We start from the raw sequence: 22034 nt of genomic DNA, 5'->3' as shown, positions 1-22034 counted from the left end.
TGGTAAATTTAGAATAGAAAAGTAAAATTAGTGTCCCCTGAGCTTAGTTTGCACAGCAACAGCATAGAGAAGGATCAGGACAAAACTGGTTATACAAAATTCAGATAGGGATCTTGATTATGTTATCTATATATTAACAGAATAGCAGGGCAGAATAACAAGGACCTTAGAGATCTCCTAGTGCAGGGGTGTCAAACTCGCGGTCCACGAGCCAGAGGCATCCTGTGCTGGCCACACCCACCCACGTTTTAGTGAAGGGGAGAGTTGCAACACGTCCCGTGATGACATCATGTTATCGTGAGTTTGGCACCCATGTTCTACTCCAATTCTTGCTCCAGCAAGAGTTCCTATATCATTCCAGACAAGTGGCTTCCAGTCTCTTCTTAAAAGTCCCCAGTTGACGGAGCTCCCACAACTTCTGAAGGCAAGCTGTTCCACTGGTTAATTGTTTTCACTGTTATGAAGTTTCTCCTTAGTTTTATGTTACTTCTCTCCTTGATTAGTTTCCATCCATTGTTTCTTGTACCTGCCCTCAGGGGCTTTGGAGAATAGCTTGACTCCCTCTTCTTTGGGGCAAACCCTCAGATATTGGAATGCTTCTGTCTAAGTTGCCCATTCCTTTTGATGTGTTCTTTTTTTGTTAAAATGTTAGGTGACCTTATATTGTGATCCTTGACTCAAAAAATGATTATTACATGGGCAAATTATTTTAAAAGTATAGGCAGTTTTATTAGTTATGGTATGATAATGAATTTTATTAGGAAACAAAAGCCTGAGAATGACATAACTAATAATTTGATTTGATTTTTCTGATCATACAAGATGACAACATGAAACCAAAAAAAAAAACCCAGTATGACAATATGAAAGAGAAAAAACTGAAAGTGTATTGTTCAATCATATGGAAGGTATTAGAATTGTTCTTTTGTTTCATCATGTTTAAGGAGTTAGGAATAATCTGAAGCTGTATTAGACCCATCTGGCTGTTCAGGAAAATCCCACTTAATTGCTCTTTTGCCAAAAATGTTATATCACTTCCTGGGAATGCAATTAATGTAAAACATATGGAAAGCACTGGAGAAGGTCCATAGTGAATTCAAATATTATTTTTTTTAGATGCAGCCATTTTTCATAAGAAACAGTAGGGCATGCTATCCTATAAAGTTGAGAATTAACAAAATATGTCTGTGCTCCACCCTTGAACCTTAAGCCGTATGGAGCTTGTCAGAATAAGTCAACAATATATATTTTTTACTGTGCTTTTTTTTTTTCTTTGAAAACTGACACTGTTTTTTTTACTGATATTTGTTTTTAAGTAGAATTAAAAATAATTAAAACTTTTTAATTATTTTTTTTTAGTATAAATGTTGGTACAGGTAGTCCTTTACTTATAACAGTTCCTTTAGTGACAGTTCAAAATTACAATGGCACTGGAAAATGCTGATTCTAGCCTAATTTTGGTGTGAATTTTATTTGAGTTGGTTCTTCCAATACTTCTCGATCAGATCGTTAGAAATTTTGCCATCGTGAATGCTCCAGGTCAACTGCTGTATGGATTAAAGTGTTTTATCTGTCCAAATGCTCTTTGAACAAGCAGACTCATGTTGTGGTTCGCCGGCAGCCTGTGCAGATGGCAGCAGAGTCGGACAGTTGGGAAAAAGGAGGACCAGTCTGGGAGTCTGGGGAGGTCAGATACAGAGATGGGGCCAGGGGGAGTCTGGGGTCCTGCGTCCGATACAGAAATGGGGCCAGGACCATCTGGGAGTGGGGTGCTAACTCCAGAGCCTCTGGAGACTGGCAGCAGTGAGGCAGAGGAACCAGGGGAGACTGTTCCCAGTGTGCATGTGCGCAGAGCTGCTAGAAGGCAAGAGCAGCTGCAACAAAAGGGGCAACTCAGGAATAAGGCCTGGGAGGTTATTGCCCCTCCCCTAAGATATAAAGGACAGGCAAAGATGATGAAACCTTTGCAGGAAGCAAAGCCGTTCATTCTGTTCAGATTAATCCTTAAAGCTCCATGTAGACTGTACTTCAGTTGGTTTTTTTTATAGTTCATTTGGCATTTTAGTTATTGGCAGCACTTCAAAGGAGAGAAAGGTGGGTGCTTATCTCTAAAGTCTGGGACTCATTACAGGCTGGGAATGAACATAATTCCCAGCATTTAAATAAAACAAATGTTGTTTTAACTTAATTACGGTCTTGGAAGCCTTGGTCAGAACAGCCATGGAGATAGCATTTCTGATTCCAGAAAGCATCTCTCTTCAATAATTGTGCTGAAATTTCAGAAGTTGGCTGGAACTACTGGCAAATATACAGGCAGTTGATCAAAATGATGTGGTCAGAATTCTATTTAGTTGTTTGATGCAAGTAATAGTTTCCAGGTGATATTTCCACATGAGCTATGAAACAGGACAGGAATATGCTGCTCAAATCCAATGTGACAGACTAGGGATTCTGTACATACTTAACACTGCTGATAATAGTAGAACATGGTTCACATATTTTGTATATTTGATAATTAAGTAAAAATGGGTTGCTTGGATTGTTATCACACTGTTTGAGGAATGTATGAGACAATGCTCTGTGCATTGCATGTTGGCAACCCAAATAAAATTGACTAAAAGCTTATCTGCATCTCCTATTTCTCCCAACTCAAGGGGTTTTGTAAGAATGTATGTTGTCCTCAAGCCACCAGACTGCTGCAGAGGGAACTTCCCACCATCCTTCTCGCTTCATCTTGAGAGCAATGTTTTCCAATCTCTGATGCATAGTGATGTTGTGTGGCCCAGCTGCTACACTTCATTCTTTTTCCCTAGGGACTCTATTTTTCCAGCAAGTGAATTCTAAAATTCCTCTTCTACTTCACGTAATAGGAATATTGCAAAACCCTTGGTGTTTTCTGTTCCGAACTAGCAGGCTCGTAATCCTGCAAACCTGATTGGTCCGTCAACAGCGGGTCGCGATTGGTCGCTCCAGGCTAATCCGATTGGCTAGTTAACGGGCTGCCACGATTGGACACTCCAAGCGCGGCAAGCTTAAATCGTTGTCATTGGACGCTTTGGCAGCAGCCAGCTCTATAAAAGAAGCTGCTGCTGCCAGGCTTATTCGCTCTGTTCTGAAGTCACTATTAAAGAGTTGAAGTTACTATCTGAGGTCTCGTCTCCGTTATTACGTCCATTCTCCCAGATACAACACTGGCGACGAGGATGGGATGTGGAGACGATAGAGCTGATTGAGCACTCGCAGAATATTGACAGAGCACGTGGCTGAAGGCGCACAGACATCGGCAGAATGGCCAGCAGCGCTATACCACCTGCCCCATTTGATCCAGCCAGCGAAGACTGGGACTTGTATATGGACAGGTTTCAAATGTTCCTGGAATCTAACAATCTGAAGGATGCCACGTCTAGCAAAAAACGTGCGGTTTTCCTAACGCATTGCGGACCCGCCGTTTTCAGAATGGCAAAGGCACTTCCAAACCAGCTGAAGTCAGAACGATGGACTGGGATACCCTTGCTCCCATCCTTCGTGCCCATTACGCTCCAGCCGTTCCTACCCTTATTAGAAGACACGAATTTTACCAGAGGGATCAACGCGAAGGTGAGAACATCGGGGACTTTGTAGCTGACCTAAGAAATTTGGGTGGACTGTGTGGCTTCATAAATCTAGAAGAAGCCATGAGAGATCGGATTGTCCTTGGCCTAAGAGACCCCACTGTCCAGAGCAAGATTATGGCGAAGGGAGACATTACCCTCACAGATGCCATAGCAGATGCCACAGCAGCGGAAGCCACCCGAAAATCTGCAGCCCGAATGCGCCGAGCTAATGGGACCAGCCAACCCACCAGTGACACGGCAATATCATCAGAAAAATACACATCATCCGCCCACCATGAAGGCATCGAGTCCTCATCAGATAGCGAGGAGGAAGAAGTCAAGAGACTCAGGTCAGAGCGCGAGCAGCGAGACCAGCGGGTTCGCAGATCCAATTTCCAATGCGCCGGTTGCGGGGGGAACCACCCACGATCAGAATGCAGGTTCCTAGACGCCATCTGTCATTCCTGTGAGAAAAGGGGCCACATTGCTAAAGTGTGCCGGAACAAAAGAGGATCCAGCCCCAAGAGAAAGGAAAATAACTTCCGACAAGCAGCAGCACCCCACCAACAAATCGGGACTGCCCTAACAACCAGTGGAGCCAGAACAACAGAAACCGGATGTTTACTGGCGTAACCAGACGGGAAGAGGCACATCAGACCATCACCATCGGCCACGCTTCATCATTAGATGCAAAAAAAAATCTGGGTCAAGGTCGCCATTGAAAATCGTCCATGCATCATGGAAGTGGACTCCGGGTCTTCCTTATCCATGGTCTCCTGGAAAACCCTCAAGCAGCTGATCCCTGACATCCGCCGCCAGGATCTCAGCACCCAGAGACTTATATTAAAGGACTACCAGGGAAATCGAATCCCGGTTGTTGGCTCCAGTCACGTCTAGGTCTCCTTTAAGGACCGCACCGCAATACTACCCCTCACCATCGTTGACAGAGACCGGCCCAGCTTATTGGGTCTCCAGTGGTTCGCGCCATTAGGCATCGAAATGGCAGGCATCAACCAGACTGTAGACGAAGACTGGGAGGCGGCCCTCGTCCGTGATTTTCAAGAAGTCTTCACAGAACAATTAAGCAAGTACAAGGGTTCCCCCATCTCGTTCAATCTCTGCCCTGATATCACACCCATTCGCCTAAAGCCACGCCGAGTTCCCTTTGCTCTCAAACCAAAAATTGACGAGCAATTGGACAAATTAATAGCACAAGGCGTGTTAGAACCCATCGACCACGCCCGATGGGAAACCCCAATTGTAACTCCCATAAAACCTGACGGATCTTTGAGAATCTGTGGTGATTACAAGGCCACCCTCAACCACGCGTTACAGCAGAGCGCCTATCCAGTACCCGTGGTCCAACATCTCCTTCACTCACTTGGGGGCAGAAAGGTATTTGCAAAGCTTGACCTAGCCCAAGCTTATCAACAGCTGCCAGTAGACACAGAAACCACAGAAGCCCAAACCATAGTTATGCACAGGGGTGCGTTCAAATGTAACAGACTCCAGTTCGGAGTAAGCGTAGCACCTGGCATCTTTCAAAGTTTGATGGAAAGGTTGTTGCAGGGCATAAAAGGGGTCGTGCCCTACTTTGATGATGTATTGATAGCCGCCCCTACAAGAAGTCAGTTAGAAAAACGCCTGAGAACTGTTCTACAAAGATTCAAAGACGCAGGCCTCAAGGTTAAGAAGGAAAAGTGCCAGTTATGCACTGAGAGGGTTGAATTTCTTGGTTACCTTCTTGACAAACAAGGAATTCACCCTACAGAAAAGAAATTGGCTGCCATTAAAAATGCCCCAAGACCAAAGAACAAAACAGACCTCCAAGCCTTCCTGGGACTCATTAACTTTTATAACATCTTCCTACCCCAGAAGGCGACCGTTGCTGAACCCCTGCATAGGCTCCTCGACAAGAAGGCTTCCTGGTTTTGGGGACGTCGGGAGGAGCAGGCTTTCCAACAAGTAAAAAACCTTTTAACTTCGGATGCAGTACTCATCCAATATAATGAGACACTTCCATTGACTTCCATTGACGCCTCACCTTTTGGGGTAGGAGCCATCCTGAGCCACGTCCTACCAAACGGTACAGAGGCGCCTATTGCATTCTTTTCAAGAACTTTGTCTAAAACAGAGAGAAACTATAGTCACTTAGATAAAGAAGCCCTCGCTATTGTATCTGCGATCAAAAGGTTCCACGAGTACGTGTATGGAAGATCCTTTTCCATCATCACAGATCACAAACCATTACTTGGCATCTTGGCAGGCGACAAACCAACTCCACACATCCTATCTCCAAGGATGACACGATGGTCGGAGTTCTTAGCCGCCTACGACTACCAGTTGAGACACCGGCCGGGGAAACCATCCCCCATGCAGACGCTTTAAGCCATTCTCCACTGCCAGAATTCATGGATGACCCAGCTCCCACGCTATCAACACTACAAATCGAGACGCTACCCTCACCTCCACTAACCGCACAAGACATCGCATTAGAAACAAAAAAAGACTCCTGTTTGGCACGAGTTCTCATCTGGGTGGAGAGGGGATGGCCAGAAATCGAACCCAACGACACCTTTAAACCCTTCAAGAACAGACAAACAGAGCTGTTCTCCCAAAAAGGGTGCGTGTTGTGGGGAGACCGAGTGGTCATTCCAGAGAAACTATAAAAGAAAGTTCTAAAATTACTACATGATGGACACCCGGGCATCGTACGAATGAAAGCGCTGGCAAGGAGCTACGCCTGGTGGCCAGGTATGGACAAACAAATTGAAGCCTGGGTTGCCACCTGTAGCAAATGCCAAGAAACACGCTTGGCCCCACCAAAAGCATCACCAGCTGAATGGGAAATGCCCAGGGGTCCATGGTCCCGCATCCACATTGATTTCGCGGGACCTACAAAAGGACATACTTTCCTGATAACAGTAGACGCCTACTCGAACTGGCTTGAGGTTAACAAGATGAAGACTACCACTACAGAGGCAGTCATCAAGAAATTGAACAGACTGTTTGCAACGCACGGATTACCAGATGTCTTGGTTTCCGACAATGGCCCGCAATTTACCGCCTTGGCTTTTGAACAATACCTAGCAGACCGGGGAATACACCACGCCTTGACATCACCTGCTCACCCGGCGGCCAATGGCAGGGCTGAACAAATGGTTCAGTTCACCAAAAAAACCTTACAAAAAATGGAACAAGGAAACATCCACGACAAAGTCACCAGGATGCTCCTTCTCCAGCATATTACACCTAACAGCACCACAAACAAAAGCCCAGCTGAGCTCCTGATGGGCAGAAAACTCAGATCGCACCTAGACCGCCTACATCCTGCCTACACCCCGGAAAAGCCCCTGGGGTCCAGCAGTAAACACCGTACATTTAAGGTAGGAGAGCCCATATATGCAAAGAACTTTACAGGTGACCCATTGTGGATCCCTGCCAAAATAACACAAATCACAGGCCCCCGTTCCTACCGGTTAGAAACCACAAACGGGAGACTGTGGAAACGCCACATAAACCAGCTGCGCTCAAGGTTGACCACAAACCCCATCACAAACCCCGATCTCGAAGCCAGAGGGGGAAGGGAAACTGAGGGTTTTGAAATTGAACCAACATCTGGCCCAGAAAACACAACCCCACAACCAGCGCAGCAAAGCCCACTATATTCACCAACTGAGGAAGAACCTTGGCAGGTGGTCGTCTCTCCAGGAAACAGCAGCCGAACAGGGTCAGCGAATCCAGAGAACCCAGACGACAGGAATGAAGGAAGCGTTGCAGGTATCCCCAGATCACCTCCAAGGATACCCATCGTAGAAACCAGGTCACCACTACAGACAAGCCCAGTAAGCAGTCCGTCAGAACCAGAAACCGAGCAAAGACATTTGGAACAACGCAAATCAGGTAGACAGGTGCGAAGACCCGCCTACCTGTGAGAATACATCACCCCACCCCTGAGACGGAACCTAGAGGGGAGGGGTGTTCCGAACTAGCAGGCTCGTAATCCTGCAAACCTGATTGGTCCGTCAACAGCGGGTCGCGATTGGTCGCTCCAGGCTAATCCGATTGGCTAGTTAACGGGCTGCTGCGATTGGACACTCCAAGCGTGGCAAGCTTAAATCGTTGTCATTGGACGCTTTGGCAGCAGCCAGCTCTATAAAAGGAGCTGCTGCTGCCAGGCTCATTCGCTCTGTTCTGAAGTCACTATTAAAGAGTTGAAGTTACTATCCGAGGTCTCGTCTCCGTTATTACGCCCATTCTCCAAGATACAACATTTTCTATCCAGAGAGATTAATAGCCAGGTGTCAATTATAACAGGGGCTTGTACAAGAGGTATATTGATGGAAACCACAAGACTCATGCATGGAAGGAAAGTCAGTGGCCCTTGCTTTCCAAGCATTGGGGAGAGGTTTAAAGACATGGCAGTTCACCAATGCAATCCTAAATTGCATTAACAGAGGGAAACAATCAAAATCAAGTGAAGGTTACTAATATCACTGTATAAAGCCTTAGTAAGACCACACCTAGAATACTGCATCCAGTTTTGGTCACCACATGATAAAAAGATGTTGAGGCTCTAGAAAAAGTACAGAGAAGAGCAACAAGAATGATTAGGGGATTGGAGGCTAAAACATGTGATGAACAGTTGCAAGTACTTGGTATGGCTAGTCTAGTGAAGAGAAGGACCAGGGGAGACATGATAGCAGTCTTCCGATATTTGAGGGGCTGCCACAGAGAGGAAGGGGCCAAGCTATTTTCCAAGGCACCTGAAGGCCAGACAAGGAATAATGGATGGGAACTGTTCAAGGAGAGATTCAACCTAGAAATAAGGAGAAATTTTCTAACAGTGAGAACAATCAACCAATGGAACAGAAGTTGCCTTCAGAAGTTGTGGGAGCTTCATTACTGGAAGCTTTCAAGAAGAGACTGGACTGCCCTCTGTCAGTAATGGTGTAGGATCTCCTGCTTGGGGAAGGTGTTGGACTAGATGACCTACAAGGTCCCTTCCAACTCTATTAATCTGTTAACCAGTCAAGATATGCTAATTGATAGTGTGCATTTGCCAAATCTGAAAAACATATTAAAATCCAATACCTGTTTTTTTTTAAACTGATTTTATTAGTCATTTTCAGCAGAGGAGACAGGAGCTTAGAGTTGCTACGTAAAAGAGCCACAAGCTTGTTCTTTTGACTTTCTATTCCCATATTATGTTGGCTACAGTTTTCCTAATTCCCTGTAGAATTGAATTATGGGAGATATGTGATATAGCTGAAAGGTCTGTAGAATAGGGATACCAGTCAAAGCTATTGAGAGGTAAATAATAGCAGAAAATGTCAAGTAAGTAGAGAACAAATGTCAAATATCAGAAGCTGTAGAGAAAGCAAATTTTCAACTTAAAAAAAAACCATGCCAATTAAACACAATTTAAAATTAAAATCTAAGGAAACTTCTAAGGATGTATCTAAAGATAGTTCCTAAAATGTGTGCTACTAGCGTCTGTGTTTTAACCTTTTCATTCTTAAATTTGATGGTATACTCTTAGTTCAAGTTGGATTATCTGCAGTGGTGGTATTCAAATTTTTTTACTACCGGTTCTTTGGGCATGGCTTGGTGGGTGTGGTGTGGTGTGGTAGGTGTGGCTTGATGGGGATGTCAGGGGAAGGATACTGTAAAATCCCCATTCCTTCCCCACCCCACTAACCTGCTTTCCAGCTCCGTTCTCCTGTGCAGGGCAACAAAAGAAGACTCAACCAATCAGCTGGGACTCAGGAGGCGGAGAATAGATGGGGGCGGGGCCAGTCAGAGGTGGCATTTGCCGGTTATCTGAACTATTCAAAATTTCCGCTACTGGTTCTCCAGAACCTGTCAGAACTGGCTGAATACCACCTCTGATTATGTGTCTTCTGGGAAATTATATGCACTTACTGCAAAAAGATCTCACTGTTATGTAGAATCTTAGAAATAACAGGAAAACATTTATTTAAAATGTTAAATAAGGATGTACAAAATTATGAAAATATAACAATTTTATTTTTCCCCCAGGCTGTGCCAATTATTACAGAAAAGGTGAAGGCTGGTGAGTGGATAAAGGCATATTTCTTTTGTTTTTCTTCAACTGATGTTCTGCAATAATCCCTAAAGAAACAAGCAGGTTTGAAATACAGTTTCAGCAGAAGGTGCAAATTATGAACTTAAACAAATATTAAGTGCTTGCTGTTAATAATCCGTGTTTTCACTCCATTGTGGAAAACAGTGATATACATTGGTGGAAAAGGTTTTCACAAAGTTGAAAGATCAGTCCTGTTAAAAGCTAAATTTGGCCTGAAGCGATATGGCCAATGATCAGTCAGAAAGACAAAATCTGACATAATAGTCTGGGATCTTGCTTTCTTAACCCTCAGTAACAAAGAAATAATTGTCTTCTGGATCATTTTATTGTTGGTACTTTTGTCTAGAAAGCATGTAATAGCAATTTGGAACTCATGTGCAGATAGCTATAAATGGCTTCTGGTGGATCAGCAGGCATTCTGCACATAGTTAGAAATTACACTTTAAAGCCTCTTCATTATTGCAAAGTATCCTAAATTCTCTCTTTCACTAAGAACTTAGTGTAACTTTATTATCATGAGTGATTTTTTTTTAAAAAAAATATTATCCTAGGCTGACATTGATAACGTTTTAGATTACTGCTTTATAACATTTTTCTGGGTTCAAATCAATTATGATTTTGCTACTCCAATAAAGGGTTGATTGTGCTGAAGAAGGAGTAGAACTATATTTTTGGTTCTAGATGCCTTAAATGCTTTTTCTTTCTAGCATCTGTTGACTAGCATAGAGATTAAAAGTGACTGACTGATGTGCCATCAAGTCGTTGTCAACTCCTAATGATCACATTGATAAATTTTACTCATGATGATCTATTCCTAACCTGGTCTTTCAGAGCTTCCAATAGCAATAGCACTTAGACTTATATACTGCTTCACAGTGCTTTGCAGCCCCCTCTAATGTCAGAGTGTTACAGAAATATATGTGGTAGGCAAATACCTGACAAACAATCTTCTTAACTCTGCACAGAGAACTCTGCAATGGATACAGGGCACAAGGAGAGAGAATACATCCTCTAATGGCTGCCTTATATAAACACCTCTTAAAGTGATAAAACTTCTGTGGACCTCTTCTTAGTCTAAAACCGGCAATACCAAGGCTGATTCATCTTCATTGCATCAACCTTACATTGCATCAGCCTTACAGATGATCACCTCTTAAATCTCAGTGTAAATGTAAATGGTTTACAGAGTCAACAGATTGCCCCCAACAATCTGGGTCCTCATTTTATCTGCCTCCAAAGGATGAAAGGTTGAGTCAAACTTGAGCCTGGTGAGATTCAAACTGCCAAATTGCAGGCAGCCAGCAGTCAGCAGAAGTAGTCTACAGTATAGCACTCTAACCATTGCACCACTGCGGCTCAAAGTAGTGTATTCATTACCAATGTAAATGAGTCCAACCACCTTGTTGCTGGTTGCCTTCTTCTCTTTTTCTTTCTATCTTTCCCAGCTTTTCCAGAGAGCTGGGTCTTCGCATAATTATCTGAAGTAGGATAATTTAAACCTCTGGTCATCTCTGCCTTGAAGAAAAAACCCTGGCTTGATTTGTTCAATGAGTCATCTGTTTCTTTTTCAGTCCGCTATTAATTTTTAATCTTAAAAAATATTCATGATCAACTATTGCCACTGAGAACAAAATATTTATCGTAGACCACTGTCTTTGCATCATTTCTCTAACGTTGTGTAATATCATGAATACAATTCTGCCAGATGTTTTCCTGATGTTTCTCTATCCTCCCATTCTCTCCACTTGAGTTCTTTCTCCTAAGTAAAAGAATTTTATCCAAGGCAGGAAATAAAGCTTCCGCCCATTCTTGCAAGTGGAGGGAAGCCTCCCCTTTCCTTGTTTCTCTGGAAACGGAGTGGCTTTTACTCTTTTAACCATGCAATCTGGCTTACGTACTTTTGCAACACGCAATGGTAATGGAAATGTAATAGTGGAGGAACTTTACAGGATAACAAAGTTGGAAGGGACCTTATAGGTCTTCCAATCCAACTCTTTGCTCAGGCAAGGAACCCTATACCATTTCAGACAACATTTATTTATTTTTCATTTATTTAGTATTTGCAGTAGTAAGGATGGGAATAGGGGATAAAGCAGAATCATTTCCTGTTCCTTTAAGAATCACCTTCTAAAGACCATAGAAATCAGGCTACAGGGGTTTTAATTGCTCTCTTCTCCTTTCCACTCTCCTTCTCCTAGAGAATAATTCATATGTTTAAGGTAGACATTGCTAGATGTACAGTTCCTGATAGAAAAAAAATTGAATACTAATATAGACTATAGAGGCACGTGCTAGTACTTTCTGATAAAGAACATCAGAAGTTCTTGTCATCTCAATGTCATGGGAGCAATTACAGAATTCCTTGTGATTTCAGAGGAAAAGCTACTTCATAATTACATAAAAGAAATGAATGAGTCCCTTCCCCCTACCTTTTGTAACTAATAATAACACTCTTAAGCTTAAAGGCCCTCGTTTTCTAAAACAAGCCACATAGTATTTTTTCCCCTTATTCCTGCCGAAACCAGTATTTTTTCCACAAAAGATACAGAATAATTTGCTGCTGATGAGAAATATATCAGTGCTGTATTTACTTATAACAAAAAGGTATCATTTATTTTGTTATCACACCTGAACATTCAAAATTTATTCATTTCACTGCTGTCTTTCTTCTCTCTCTCTCTGTCCCCCCCAGTTTAAATAGAAACTATTGGATAGCTGTTCATAGCTTAATGCTTTCGTGCCAAGAAGAAGGTAGCAAGAACAAAGAATAACCTTTCCCAGCATTCATGGTGTATTATTTAAACATCAAGCCGGTGTATCCTAAGTTGGGAGCTAGGATCACCAGAACTTTGTAATAAATAGTTTTGCAGTTAAGGTTGTTGTCCTTTAAAGAAAACATTATTGATTAACCAGCCATACCATTAACAATGGTCTGTAACTTCCATCTGTGACTTGGATTCTTTGCCTGCTTAGAGCAGGGGTGTCAAATTCAAGGCCCACAGGCTGGATCTGGCCTGCAGGGTGTTTAGATTTGGCCCAGGGGGCCACCCTGTAAACAACGAAGGACTGGCCCGTGGTGCCTCTGCCAGCAAAAATGGAGCTTGGGAGCGCCACACTTGGCCTCCCCAAGCTCCATTTTCGCTGGCAGAAAGCTGCAGGAGACTGTCACGGCTGAAAACGGAGCCTCAATGAGTGACGTCGAGCTGGCCAAGCCCAGGCCCACCTCGGTCAAATGGTTGTCCAATCTCTTCTTTAAAACTTCCAGTGTTGGGAGCATTCACAACTTCTGGAGGCAAGTTGTTCCACTGATTATTGTTCTAAAATTTCTCCTTAGTTCTAAGTTGCTTCTCTCCTTGATGAGTTTGCACCCATTGCTTCTTGTCCTGCCTTCAGATGCTTTGGAGAATAGCTTGACTGCCTCTTCTTTGTGGCAGCCCCTGAGATATTGGAACGCTGTTATCATGTCCTTCTTTTCATTAGACTAGAATTAAAAACTAAACTGAACTATGATAATAAATGGATAAATTAAACAATTTTAATGTAAATAAACTAAACTATGAGTAATAAATGGATAAACTGAACAATTTTAATGTAAATAAATGCAACATAGTAAATTCTTGATGAATACCATAGCAGAACCAAGATATATCAGTCTGAACCCTACATATAGAACAGTGGTGGGATTCAAAGATTTTTACCACCGGTTCGGTGGGTGTGGCTCAGTAGACACACGTGCATGCAAAATGTGCACTTTGCACAGGCTCAGAGGCTTTCCGAGTCACCTCCTGCAATCCTGCACTCTCCCTGTTGCTTCAGCAGCTGCCGTGCGCAAAGCAGCTGCACTTCAAAAGCAGGACATAAAGGTGAGTATTTGAAATACATGATGTTTTCGTCATTAAAAACTAATCTTTCTTGTTCTTACTCCCATGCTAGATGAATTCAGGATTCTTCATTTTGGGGGGGGGTCTATAATTAATATTTTTAATTAAAAATGCCTACCCAAGTCCTGAGTCCAGTGAATAAATTAACTCCTACTGTGCTTCTACTATCATGACATCTACCTGCAACTGGGGGGGGGGGGACTTCTAATTTCTCCTCTCATTCTTTCATGTCCTGCCTCTCCTTGGAGGAAAACGGTGGGTTTTATAGTTATAAAATACTTAGATTTACCAATCAGTCTGACTGACTTAATATATGGAAATCCTCATTTATCTAATGAAGTAGATGGGAAGTCACAGAAGTTTATCACAGAATCAATTCCTTAGGTTTTAAGACACAATGACAGCTTTCATCATTAGGTTATCGGGTTCCATTGATTTTAGGTCATTTAGCTTCAGTGAACTCTACACATAACATTTTTGCTCTTAAAACCATCAGTAGGATTTAATGTCTTGATAAAATGGAATTTTATCTCTACTAGAATCTGCCTGTGAAAGTGGTTTCTTTCCAAAGGCCACTCAATATTTGATATTAGTCTTTAGTCAGCTCTGAAATCTTAAGCCAGTCGTTTTCTGTGGCACCTTCAATTTGCAAGAATTAAAATTCAGAGATAATTAAATAGGGTTTAAACTCTACTGAGCTTCTCTAAGTTACATAATGCCAGCAACCTATGAACCAAACTGTGCGTGAGAGGAACTAAGTCTATGAAGGGACTGAGTGGTTGTGTTCAATATGTGAGCTCTCAGCAGGAACACCTTTTAAAAATTCCTACTAACATGCTCATCTATCAATAAACTACATTCATGAGGGGGAAGAAACCTGCCAATCAACTGGAAATAATTTCAAACTCTGTTGGAAGTGGAATTTTATTAGTAAATCACTTTGTATTTTAGTTTCATTTTGTATACACTTTTATTCTTAAGTCAGCTTGAAAATTGATCATATCAAATGTGTTGTGTGACAATAACATTATTAGATAATCTCTGCAAAGCTTCAAGGGAATTCTTTGCTTCAGTGATGATTTATTTGAAGAATCTCTTTGGATTTCTTTCAACATCCTGATGAAAGAAAGGTCCCTCCACTTCACATTTGCCTGGAGTTCTAAAGCTTTGTCTGGAGTTCCAGAGCTAAAGAAAGAATGTGGAGAACCTCGGTAAGAAGAAGTATGTTGCCTCCTCCCTTGATGAGGCAAATTATGGCACCTCAACAAGACAACGGCAACTTCTTTTTGCAATCAGCTAAGACAGTACGAATTGATCTTCGCTCTAATAAACATAAAAAATACCAGTAAGCTAGAGCAGTGGTCGCCAACCAGTGGGCTGGGAGCCACTGGTGGTCCGTGAAAAATTTTTGGTGGTCCGCAGAGAAATGTCACCCCCAAAGCACCCCCAAAACAATTAATCCAGGCTGCGCGGGAACACAAGGCTGCACCGCCCACATGGCCCCTGGGAATACAGGGCTGCGTCGTTTGCATTGCAAACAACATGAGGTAGTGAGGGGAAGGTGGAAAGGGTGGAGGCAGGAAACTTGCCCCACGTGCCTCACTTGGCCACCGGGCTGCTTCTTTCCGCTTCTTTCTTCTTCAGCCTTTGGCTGCACGCAAAGAAAGCAGCAAAAAAATTTCTTTCTTTCCCCCAAACTCTGCCAGAAATGAGTCTTTGGGACCCTGCAAGGCATCCTGCTCCAAGAGGCTGCACTGGTGCAACAAGTCTCACAAAGACTCATTTCTGGCAGAGTTTGGGGGAGAGAAAGAAAGGCTTCTGCTGCTTCTGCTGCTTTCCTTGCATGAAGCCAAAAGTCTCTCTCTCTCTCCCTCCCCCTGAGAACAGAGCTGGAGACGGTATCCTGTGATCTCAAATAAAGAATGATCGATCAGTAGAAAAATGGGGTGGGGAATTTTCCTGCAGACTTTTTTGAGGATTTTCTGCTGCTTTCTGCAGAGACCCTGAGAAAATGTCAGCAAGCCACCATCAGTCAAAATTCATATTAGTGGTCCATGGGATTTAAAATTGTGATTTTGGTGGTCACTGAGGTCCAAAAGGTTGGCCACCCCTGAGCTAGAGAATGGGATATGCTGAGGGCAAAGAGATATGCAAACCAAGGACACAGATGGTTAAAAAATGCAGAAGGTTCACATCATTCACAAAGCAGTAAGCAATGATAGGCAGTGATCTTACTACTGTATAATATTGTAAAGTATTGTAAAGTATATCATACAATATGACTTCCACAGCAGAAATGGTCATTGCAAAACAGCCGTTTTATCATTTAAAGACAACCTCCTGATTACATTCGTGCTTTGATAGACAGGAAGTCTTATTTTCAAATAAAGTACTGGAGTGTTCCCTTTATTTACTCCCCTCACTCTGCTCATTCAAACTGTTTTCTATGACATACCTACAAGGGCTTTTGTGATGACATTCTCAGAAATTAAAAAAATCATGCTTTCTGATTTGCCATGCTTCCATTTAATTTTGTAATTAAACAAAACAAAACTTTATGAAGTCATATGGAGTGGAATCCTTGCTGGTATCAAGGAAAATGTCTGTTAACAAATTAATACCTGCTACATAGCTGACATAAATGAAACATTCCCTTTCTTTTATTACACATAATGTAGCTCCTTTGAGGAATCAACAGCTAACATACAGACATTAAGATTGTCTCTACGTAACATCAGGGCCTGGATTAGGAGGTCTAGTCATTAAGGTTACAAACCAGGAATTTGGGAGTTCTAGTCCTGCCTCACGTATGAAAGTTGGCTGGGTAACTTTGGGCCAGTAATTCTCTCTCAGCCCAACTCATTTTGCAGGGTTTTTATTGTGGGGAAAGTAGAAGAGGGGAATATTAGATATGTTTGCCCCCTTGAGTTATTTATAAAAATAATAAAGGCAGGATTTTTAAAAAATCTAAGAAAAAATATTTAACACTTTGAGTTAGTGAAGCATAATTCTGCTTTTCTTTGGTTTGTTAATTCTTGTAGATGGCTCGTGTCTAGAAAAATCTTAGATGGAATGCAACTTTAAGTAATGTGGTAACACTTAAAAGGATTTTCTGTTCCTTGGTATATGCCTGAGACTCAAAGCACACGTACCTTTACTTTTTAAAAATGTGATTCTACCCTAGTCGCTTTGGTAAAGTCGAGATAATCAGGGAATACATGAAGGTGGAATAATTACAGCTTTACAATCACACAAGAGTTTCTTTACAGAAGCTTTTAAACAGGATCTAGGCTCAAACTATTTATTCAATTATTTGTCTAGTCAGAGGCCTTCCAATTTCTGATGACTCTGGACATCTCACAATTTTAAAAATAAAAATATTTAGGGTGGGTGGAGGAGGGAAGGGGTGAAGAAGAGGACTCTGTAATGCTCTAGGAAAGGTGGAAGGGAAGGAAAGAAGAGGACAACTTGTACCAAAGTGAGTGGATTCAGTTTCAGTATCAATAGGTACATCAGTGAAAAACTTGAAGGACGAAGTCAGGGACAAATCACCCTGTATAAAACCTATCTGTGCAGTTGCTAAGAGTTGATACCGAGTTGATGGTACACAATCAAGAAAGAAACTTCTTTATTTATGAGATTTATAACAATGGGAACTAAATAAAATAGCCAAGTCTAAGACAGGTATTTAGGGCAAGAAATGAATACTCAAAGCAAGATATTAAAAGCTCCAAAAAAAAAAAAAATAGCTATATCTAGAACTGTTTTATCCAAGATGATATTCTTTTGAAAGTGTTCTTTAATGAAGCGCTTGCTAGTGAGTTTTATCCTGCCTGGTTTTAATTTAAAGGTGATAACAGTAGCAGGGACCGAGAGTGGAATCCAGTGGAGTCATCATTCCAATTCCTTTAGTGTCCCAGAAATACAATTTGCCAGGTGCATTGTTGGAAATTTAGTTGGTGGTGCTAATTGGAACATTGAAAACCTATAAAAGGAAAAGAGGTAATCTCTGAGCATAAACCTCAGTAAAAAAAAAATTACTGAACCTTGAATTACTGAATATAAATATGTACTTTGGTTTTTAATAAAACAGTAAATTCCATTGTAAGGAAATTACTGGAATGAGGAACATGCTTATTTTTATAAATGTTATGCTATAAAAAAATTAACAAAGTCAATTACTATAAGATTTTAAAATCTGTGGGAATAGTTTCTCCGCTAAATTAAAAATTACAGTTGATGCAAGCCAAGTTGGATGACTTGATTCTAAGAAATTGAATTCAACATCTGGAAAATCTCATATTAACATCTGTCTGAATTTTTTTGTTATTGTTGTTGCTTTCTCCACCAGTTCCATTCATTCTTTTACCTTTATCCTGTTTTCTTAACAGAAAAAAAAAAATGTTTTGCTGCTGAGATACACTCTAATACAACTAAGTATAGCAGAATCATTCCATTTCCTAGGATTCTGTTACTTACTCCCCTTGTTGATATTTAAATCCATTTAGGGAGAGATACCGCTTCCTTCCTTCCCTTTCCAGAAATAGAAGAGCATATGTCAAGATCTCGAAATAAATTAAATTAATGTATACTGATTGACCCTTAGACAATAAGAGCAAATATTTTTACACCTTGATAAATAATAGTCGTTTGGCCATATAGTTTTCAGGTTGCCAACTAGCTTGAGGGATTGAGAGAGTTAAAGCTGACAGATTATGGAACTGTTCTATTTATGAATGGTCTTAACCCTTGAAATATCTACTTGGTGAAATTATTTTTTTCAAAAATATACAATGTAGTTGTGTCCAGTTACAAAATCATGTATCTCATACATAATTTTAGGGGACTGGGTTAGGGGACTGGAGGCTAAAACATATAAAGAATAGTTGTTGGGATTGGGGATGTCTGGTTTAATGAAAAGAAGGACTAGGGATAACATGATAGTAGTGTTCCAATATCTCAGGGGCTGCCACAAAGAAGAGGGAGTCAAGCTATTCTCCAAAGCACCTGTTCTGACCCAACCTGGTTCCAAGACAGCAAACACAAGACAAAGGCAGCAGTCCCCACCTTTTAAGGTTTAATCCACGAATTCTGTTTCTTCACAGATAAAAGGCTGCTTCCAACTAATTAGCTCCGACAAGAAAGAGCCTTGCCAAGTTGTTTGTCAAGGCTGCCAAAAACTCACAGATAAGAAATAGTTTACCAGAGTTTTCAAATACTAACTATAATGTCCACGAGGCTGAGTTTCAGAGCGTCTTTGCCTTCTGCAAAGAATGCTTTTTTTTATCCTCTTGAGGGAAGGGCCATTACCTTGCAGCCTTACTCCCGAGTCGCCCGTGCTGCTGTAACTGCTCTCTCCTACAAGCAATCCTGCGCGCAGGCGGACATGGCACAGGCTCCTCAGGAACCTCCTCATCGCTGCTGCAGTCCACTTCCTAATGGTCCTGGCCCCTCATCTGAGTCCTCGGTCTCCTCAGCCCTCCGCATCTGCTGCCAGCTAACCACAACAGCACCTGAAGGCAGGACAAGAAGCAATGGGTGGAAAGTAATTGAGGAGAGAAGCAACCTAGAACTAAGAAAATTCCTGACAGTTAGAATGATTAATCAATGGAACAACTTGCCTGACTGGGGGGTTGGACTAGAAGACCTTCAAGGTCCTTTCCAACTCTGCTATTCTATTCTATACTTGGTAATACTTAAAAGAAAACAATATGAAGTAACTTCTAATTCTCTAAACAAGAAATCCCTTCTGCTTCTCTAATTTTTTTTTTTTTGCTTTGTTTTGTTTTATCAGAACTAAATGGTGGTTTTGTTTTGACTTGAGAGAGGCCCAGGTGGTTGTCTCACCTGGATTGTACTGTACAGCTTTTATTTGTCCTTCTATTGTGCATTTAATGAAGGAAAAGGAAACACAACCCTGGTGCAAAACACCAGCTGAGCCAATCAATTGCTCAGCAGTTGTCGAAACATACATAAAAGCATGGCTGCACTCAATGGTTGGAGATGTCTTAATGTAATCTCCAGAAGTGTTTCCATTTCTGGATGAATTTCAACGACTTAAAATAGTTCTATGAAGCATGATGACTCAATGATATTTATAAACTACCAATCTCATCTAGATTGTGTCGATCTTTCAGAAATGGTCTGGATCTGTTCTGACCCAAACCTTGTTCCAAGTAAACAAACACCAAACAGAGATAAAAGCAAAACCTTTTAATGCTTCTCTGCAAATTCCATTAATTCATGGTTAAAAGGCTATTAAAACTAATTGTCTCTGATAAGAATGAGCCTTGCCAAGGTTGTGCAAAAAAAACTAGATTAAGTCACCAAGAAATATTCCAAACAAAAAGTCTTCAAACACAAACCAAGATAGTCCGAACTTCCACAAGGCTTGAAGTGCAAGAACTTCTTTGCTTCCTGCAAAGTATACCGGTCTCTCAGGCTGGCTTTTATCCCTTAAGGGAGGGGCCATTACCTTGCAGCCTTACTCCCAAATCGCCCGTGCTGCTGCAGCTGTTCTTTCCTTCAAGCAGCCCTGTGCGCACGTGTACTGGGCACAGGCTCCTCGGGGGCCTCTTCCTCACTGCTGCCAGACTCCACAATCTCCAAAGGCAGCATTCCACTCCCTGATGGTCCTGGCCCCATCCCTGAATCACTTGCAGGCCCCTCATCTGAGTCCTCGCTCTCCAAGACCTCATCCGTCTACACCTGCTGCCGGCGAACCACAACAGGATCAGCACTAGATATTTCAGATGATTTATTCAATTCTAGCACAATTCGTTATTTGAATTAACTATCCAATCTAGCTTAGATGAATCTTTGCTGATTATGACTCCCAAGGCTAGAGTGATGTAGCTTTACATAAATGAACTGTTTAACATAGCTGGTATTGTTCTTTGTTATGTATGGTTGTATGGATGAAGTACTTTTCCGGGCACAGATTCCACTTTCTTTACATTGTTAACTTTTTCTAGTCCTTTAAAAGAGGTCATTACAAGGGTCTTCAAACTTGGCAAGTTTGTGGACTTCAACTCCCAGAATTCCTCAGCTAACATGGCTGGAGGAGGAATTCTGGGAGTTGAAGTCCACAAGTCTTAAAGGTGTCAGGTTTGAAGATCCCTGTGTTAATATATAGGTAATCCTTAACTTACGACCACAATTGAGCCCAAAATTTCTGTTGCTAAGTGAGACATTTGCTAAGTGAGTTTTGTCCCATTTCATGACCTTTCTGGCCACTGTTGTTAAGTGAATCCCTGCAGTTATTAAATTAGTAACATGGTTGTTAAGTGAATGACAGTTGTCATTCATTCATTTACACATGAATGAATATGAACTAGCTGTCAGGTATCTGAATTTTGATCACATGGCTATGGGGATGCTGCAATGGTCATAAGTATGAAACATGGCCATTAAGTTCTGACCGAGGCTTCCCAAGATCATGAAGCAGACTCCTTGTCCTGATAAAACCCCTTTTATTTAGGTTATAGAGAATTCCTCTCCAGCAAAGATCCAGCAAACAGTTTTTCATGAGATTTCACAACTATAGAACTTTATCAGGCTGGGAGAGTTGCCAGGCCAATATCTTCCAAATGCCACGCTGTAGCAGCAATTACTTGGCAAGAAGTCAGGAACAGATCTTCACCCTTATTAATTGAACTAATTGTCTCCTGCAAACACCCTTTCGGTCCTCTTGATTCCCTATGGGAGGGGCCATTCACCATCCACCTGAGCCTTTACTCCCGAGTCGATCCTTGTTCCTTAGCTGTTCCCTTCTCCTGGCAGCTCTGCTCATGCGCACACTGGGAACAGGCTCCAGCTGTTCTTCTGCCCCACTGATCTCCAACTCTGAAGGCAGCTAATAACTAGCAGACGGCCCTGACCCATCTCTGCCTCTGACACAGTACTCATCAGAGCCTTCCCCAGACTCCAGGACTGGCCCATGTTCCTCCCCAACCTCCTCACTGTCCGAGTCTGCCCCCAGCTCTGCTGGCTGCTGGTGGGCCACAACACATTAATTCTTTTTTCATTGCTTTATGGTTTAAATGGATTTATAGTGAACTGTTTCAGTGTTTCCGGGTACCTGTACGCAATTAATTCTGACCTCATTTATCCAACACCTAGCTATAAGCATTCTGTCACCTTTCATATATTCATTCTGCACATGGTAAGACACATAACGTATTAGCAGAAAATTCTCTTCCTGCTCAGTAAACAGCTGAATGCTTGGATTTGACTGCAAAGTCTGTACATGGTAATGTATTCATGGTTTTTCAAGCTGCTGCAAATTTCCAAATAGACTGAGGCAAGCAACCTTAGCTATACTCTTTCTCTATGATTGTTAGCAGTCAGATTCAGAGAGGGCGGAGCGATGAAGTCAATTCAGATTAAATAGGTGGGATCATTTTTCATTTATTTCATTACCAGGGAAGGGCTTCATTGCAGCTTTGCACA

At 41.9% G+C, this 22034-nt stretch overlaps 1 protein-coding gene across 2 annotated transcripts in view; it reads left to right on the top strand.

Annotated features, from left to right (window-relative positions):
• The window catches only part of DLC1 (DLC1 Rho GTPase activating protein), a 353871-nt gene that overhangs the window by 138758 nt on the left and 193079 nt on the right, over positions 1-22034 (top strand). For both annotated transcript variants that reach the window (XM_087963600.1, XM_087963599.1), the window contains exon 5: positions 9636-9669. In XM_087963600.1, coding sequence (XP_087819726.1) covers positions 9636-9669 — 34 coding nt within the window. The remainder of the gene's footprint in view (positions 1-9635; positions 9670-22034) is intronic.

This window comes from Notechis scutatus, chromosome 4 (assembly GCF_049901735.1).
Source record: "Notechis scutatus isolate UNSWTSFEM ecotype Mainland chromosome 4, rNotScu1.2, whole genome shotgun sequence".
Classification (NCBI taxonomy): Eukaryota; Metazoa; Chordata; class Lepidosauria; order Squamata; family Elapidae; genus Notechis; species Notechis scutatus.
This window is presented reverse-complemented; position numbering and strand designations above follow the sequence as displayed.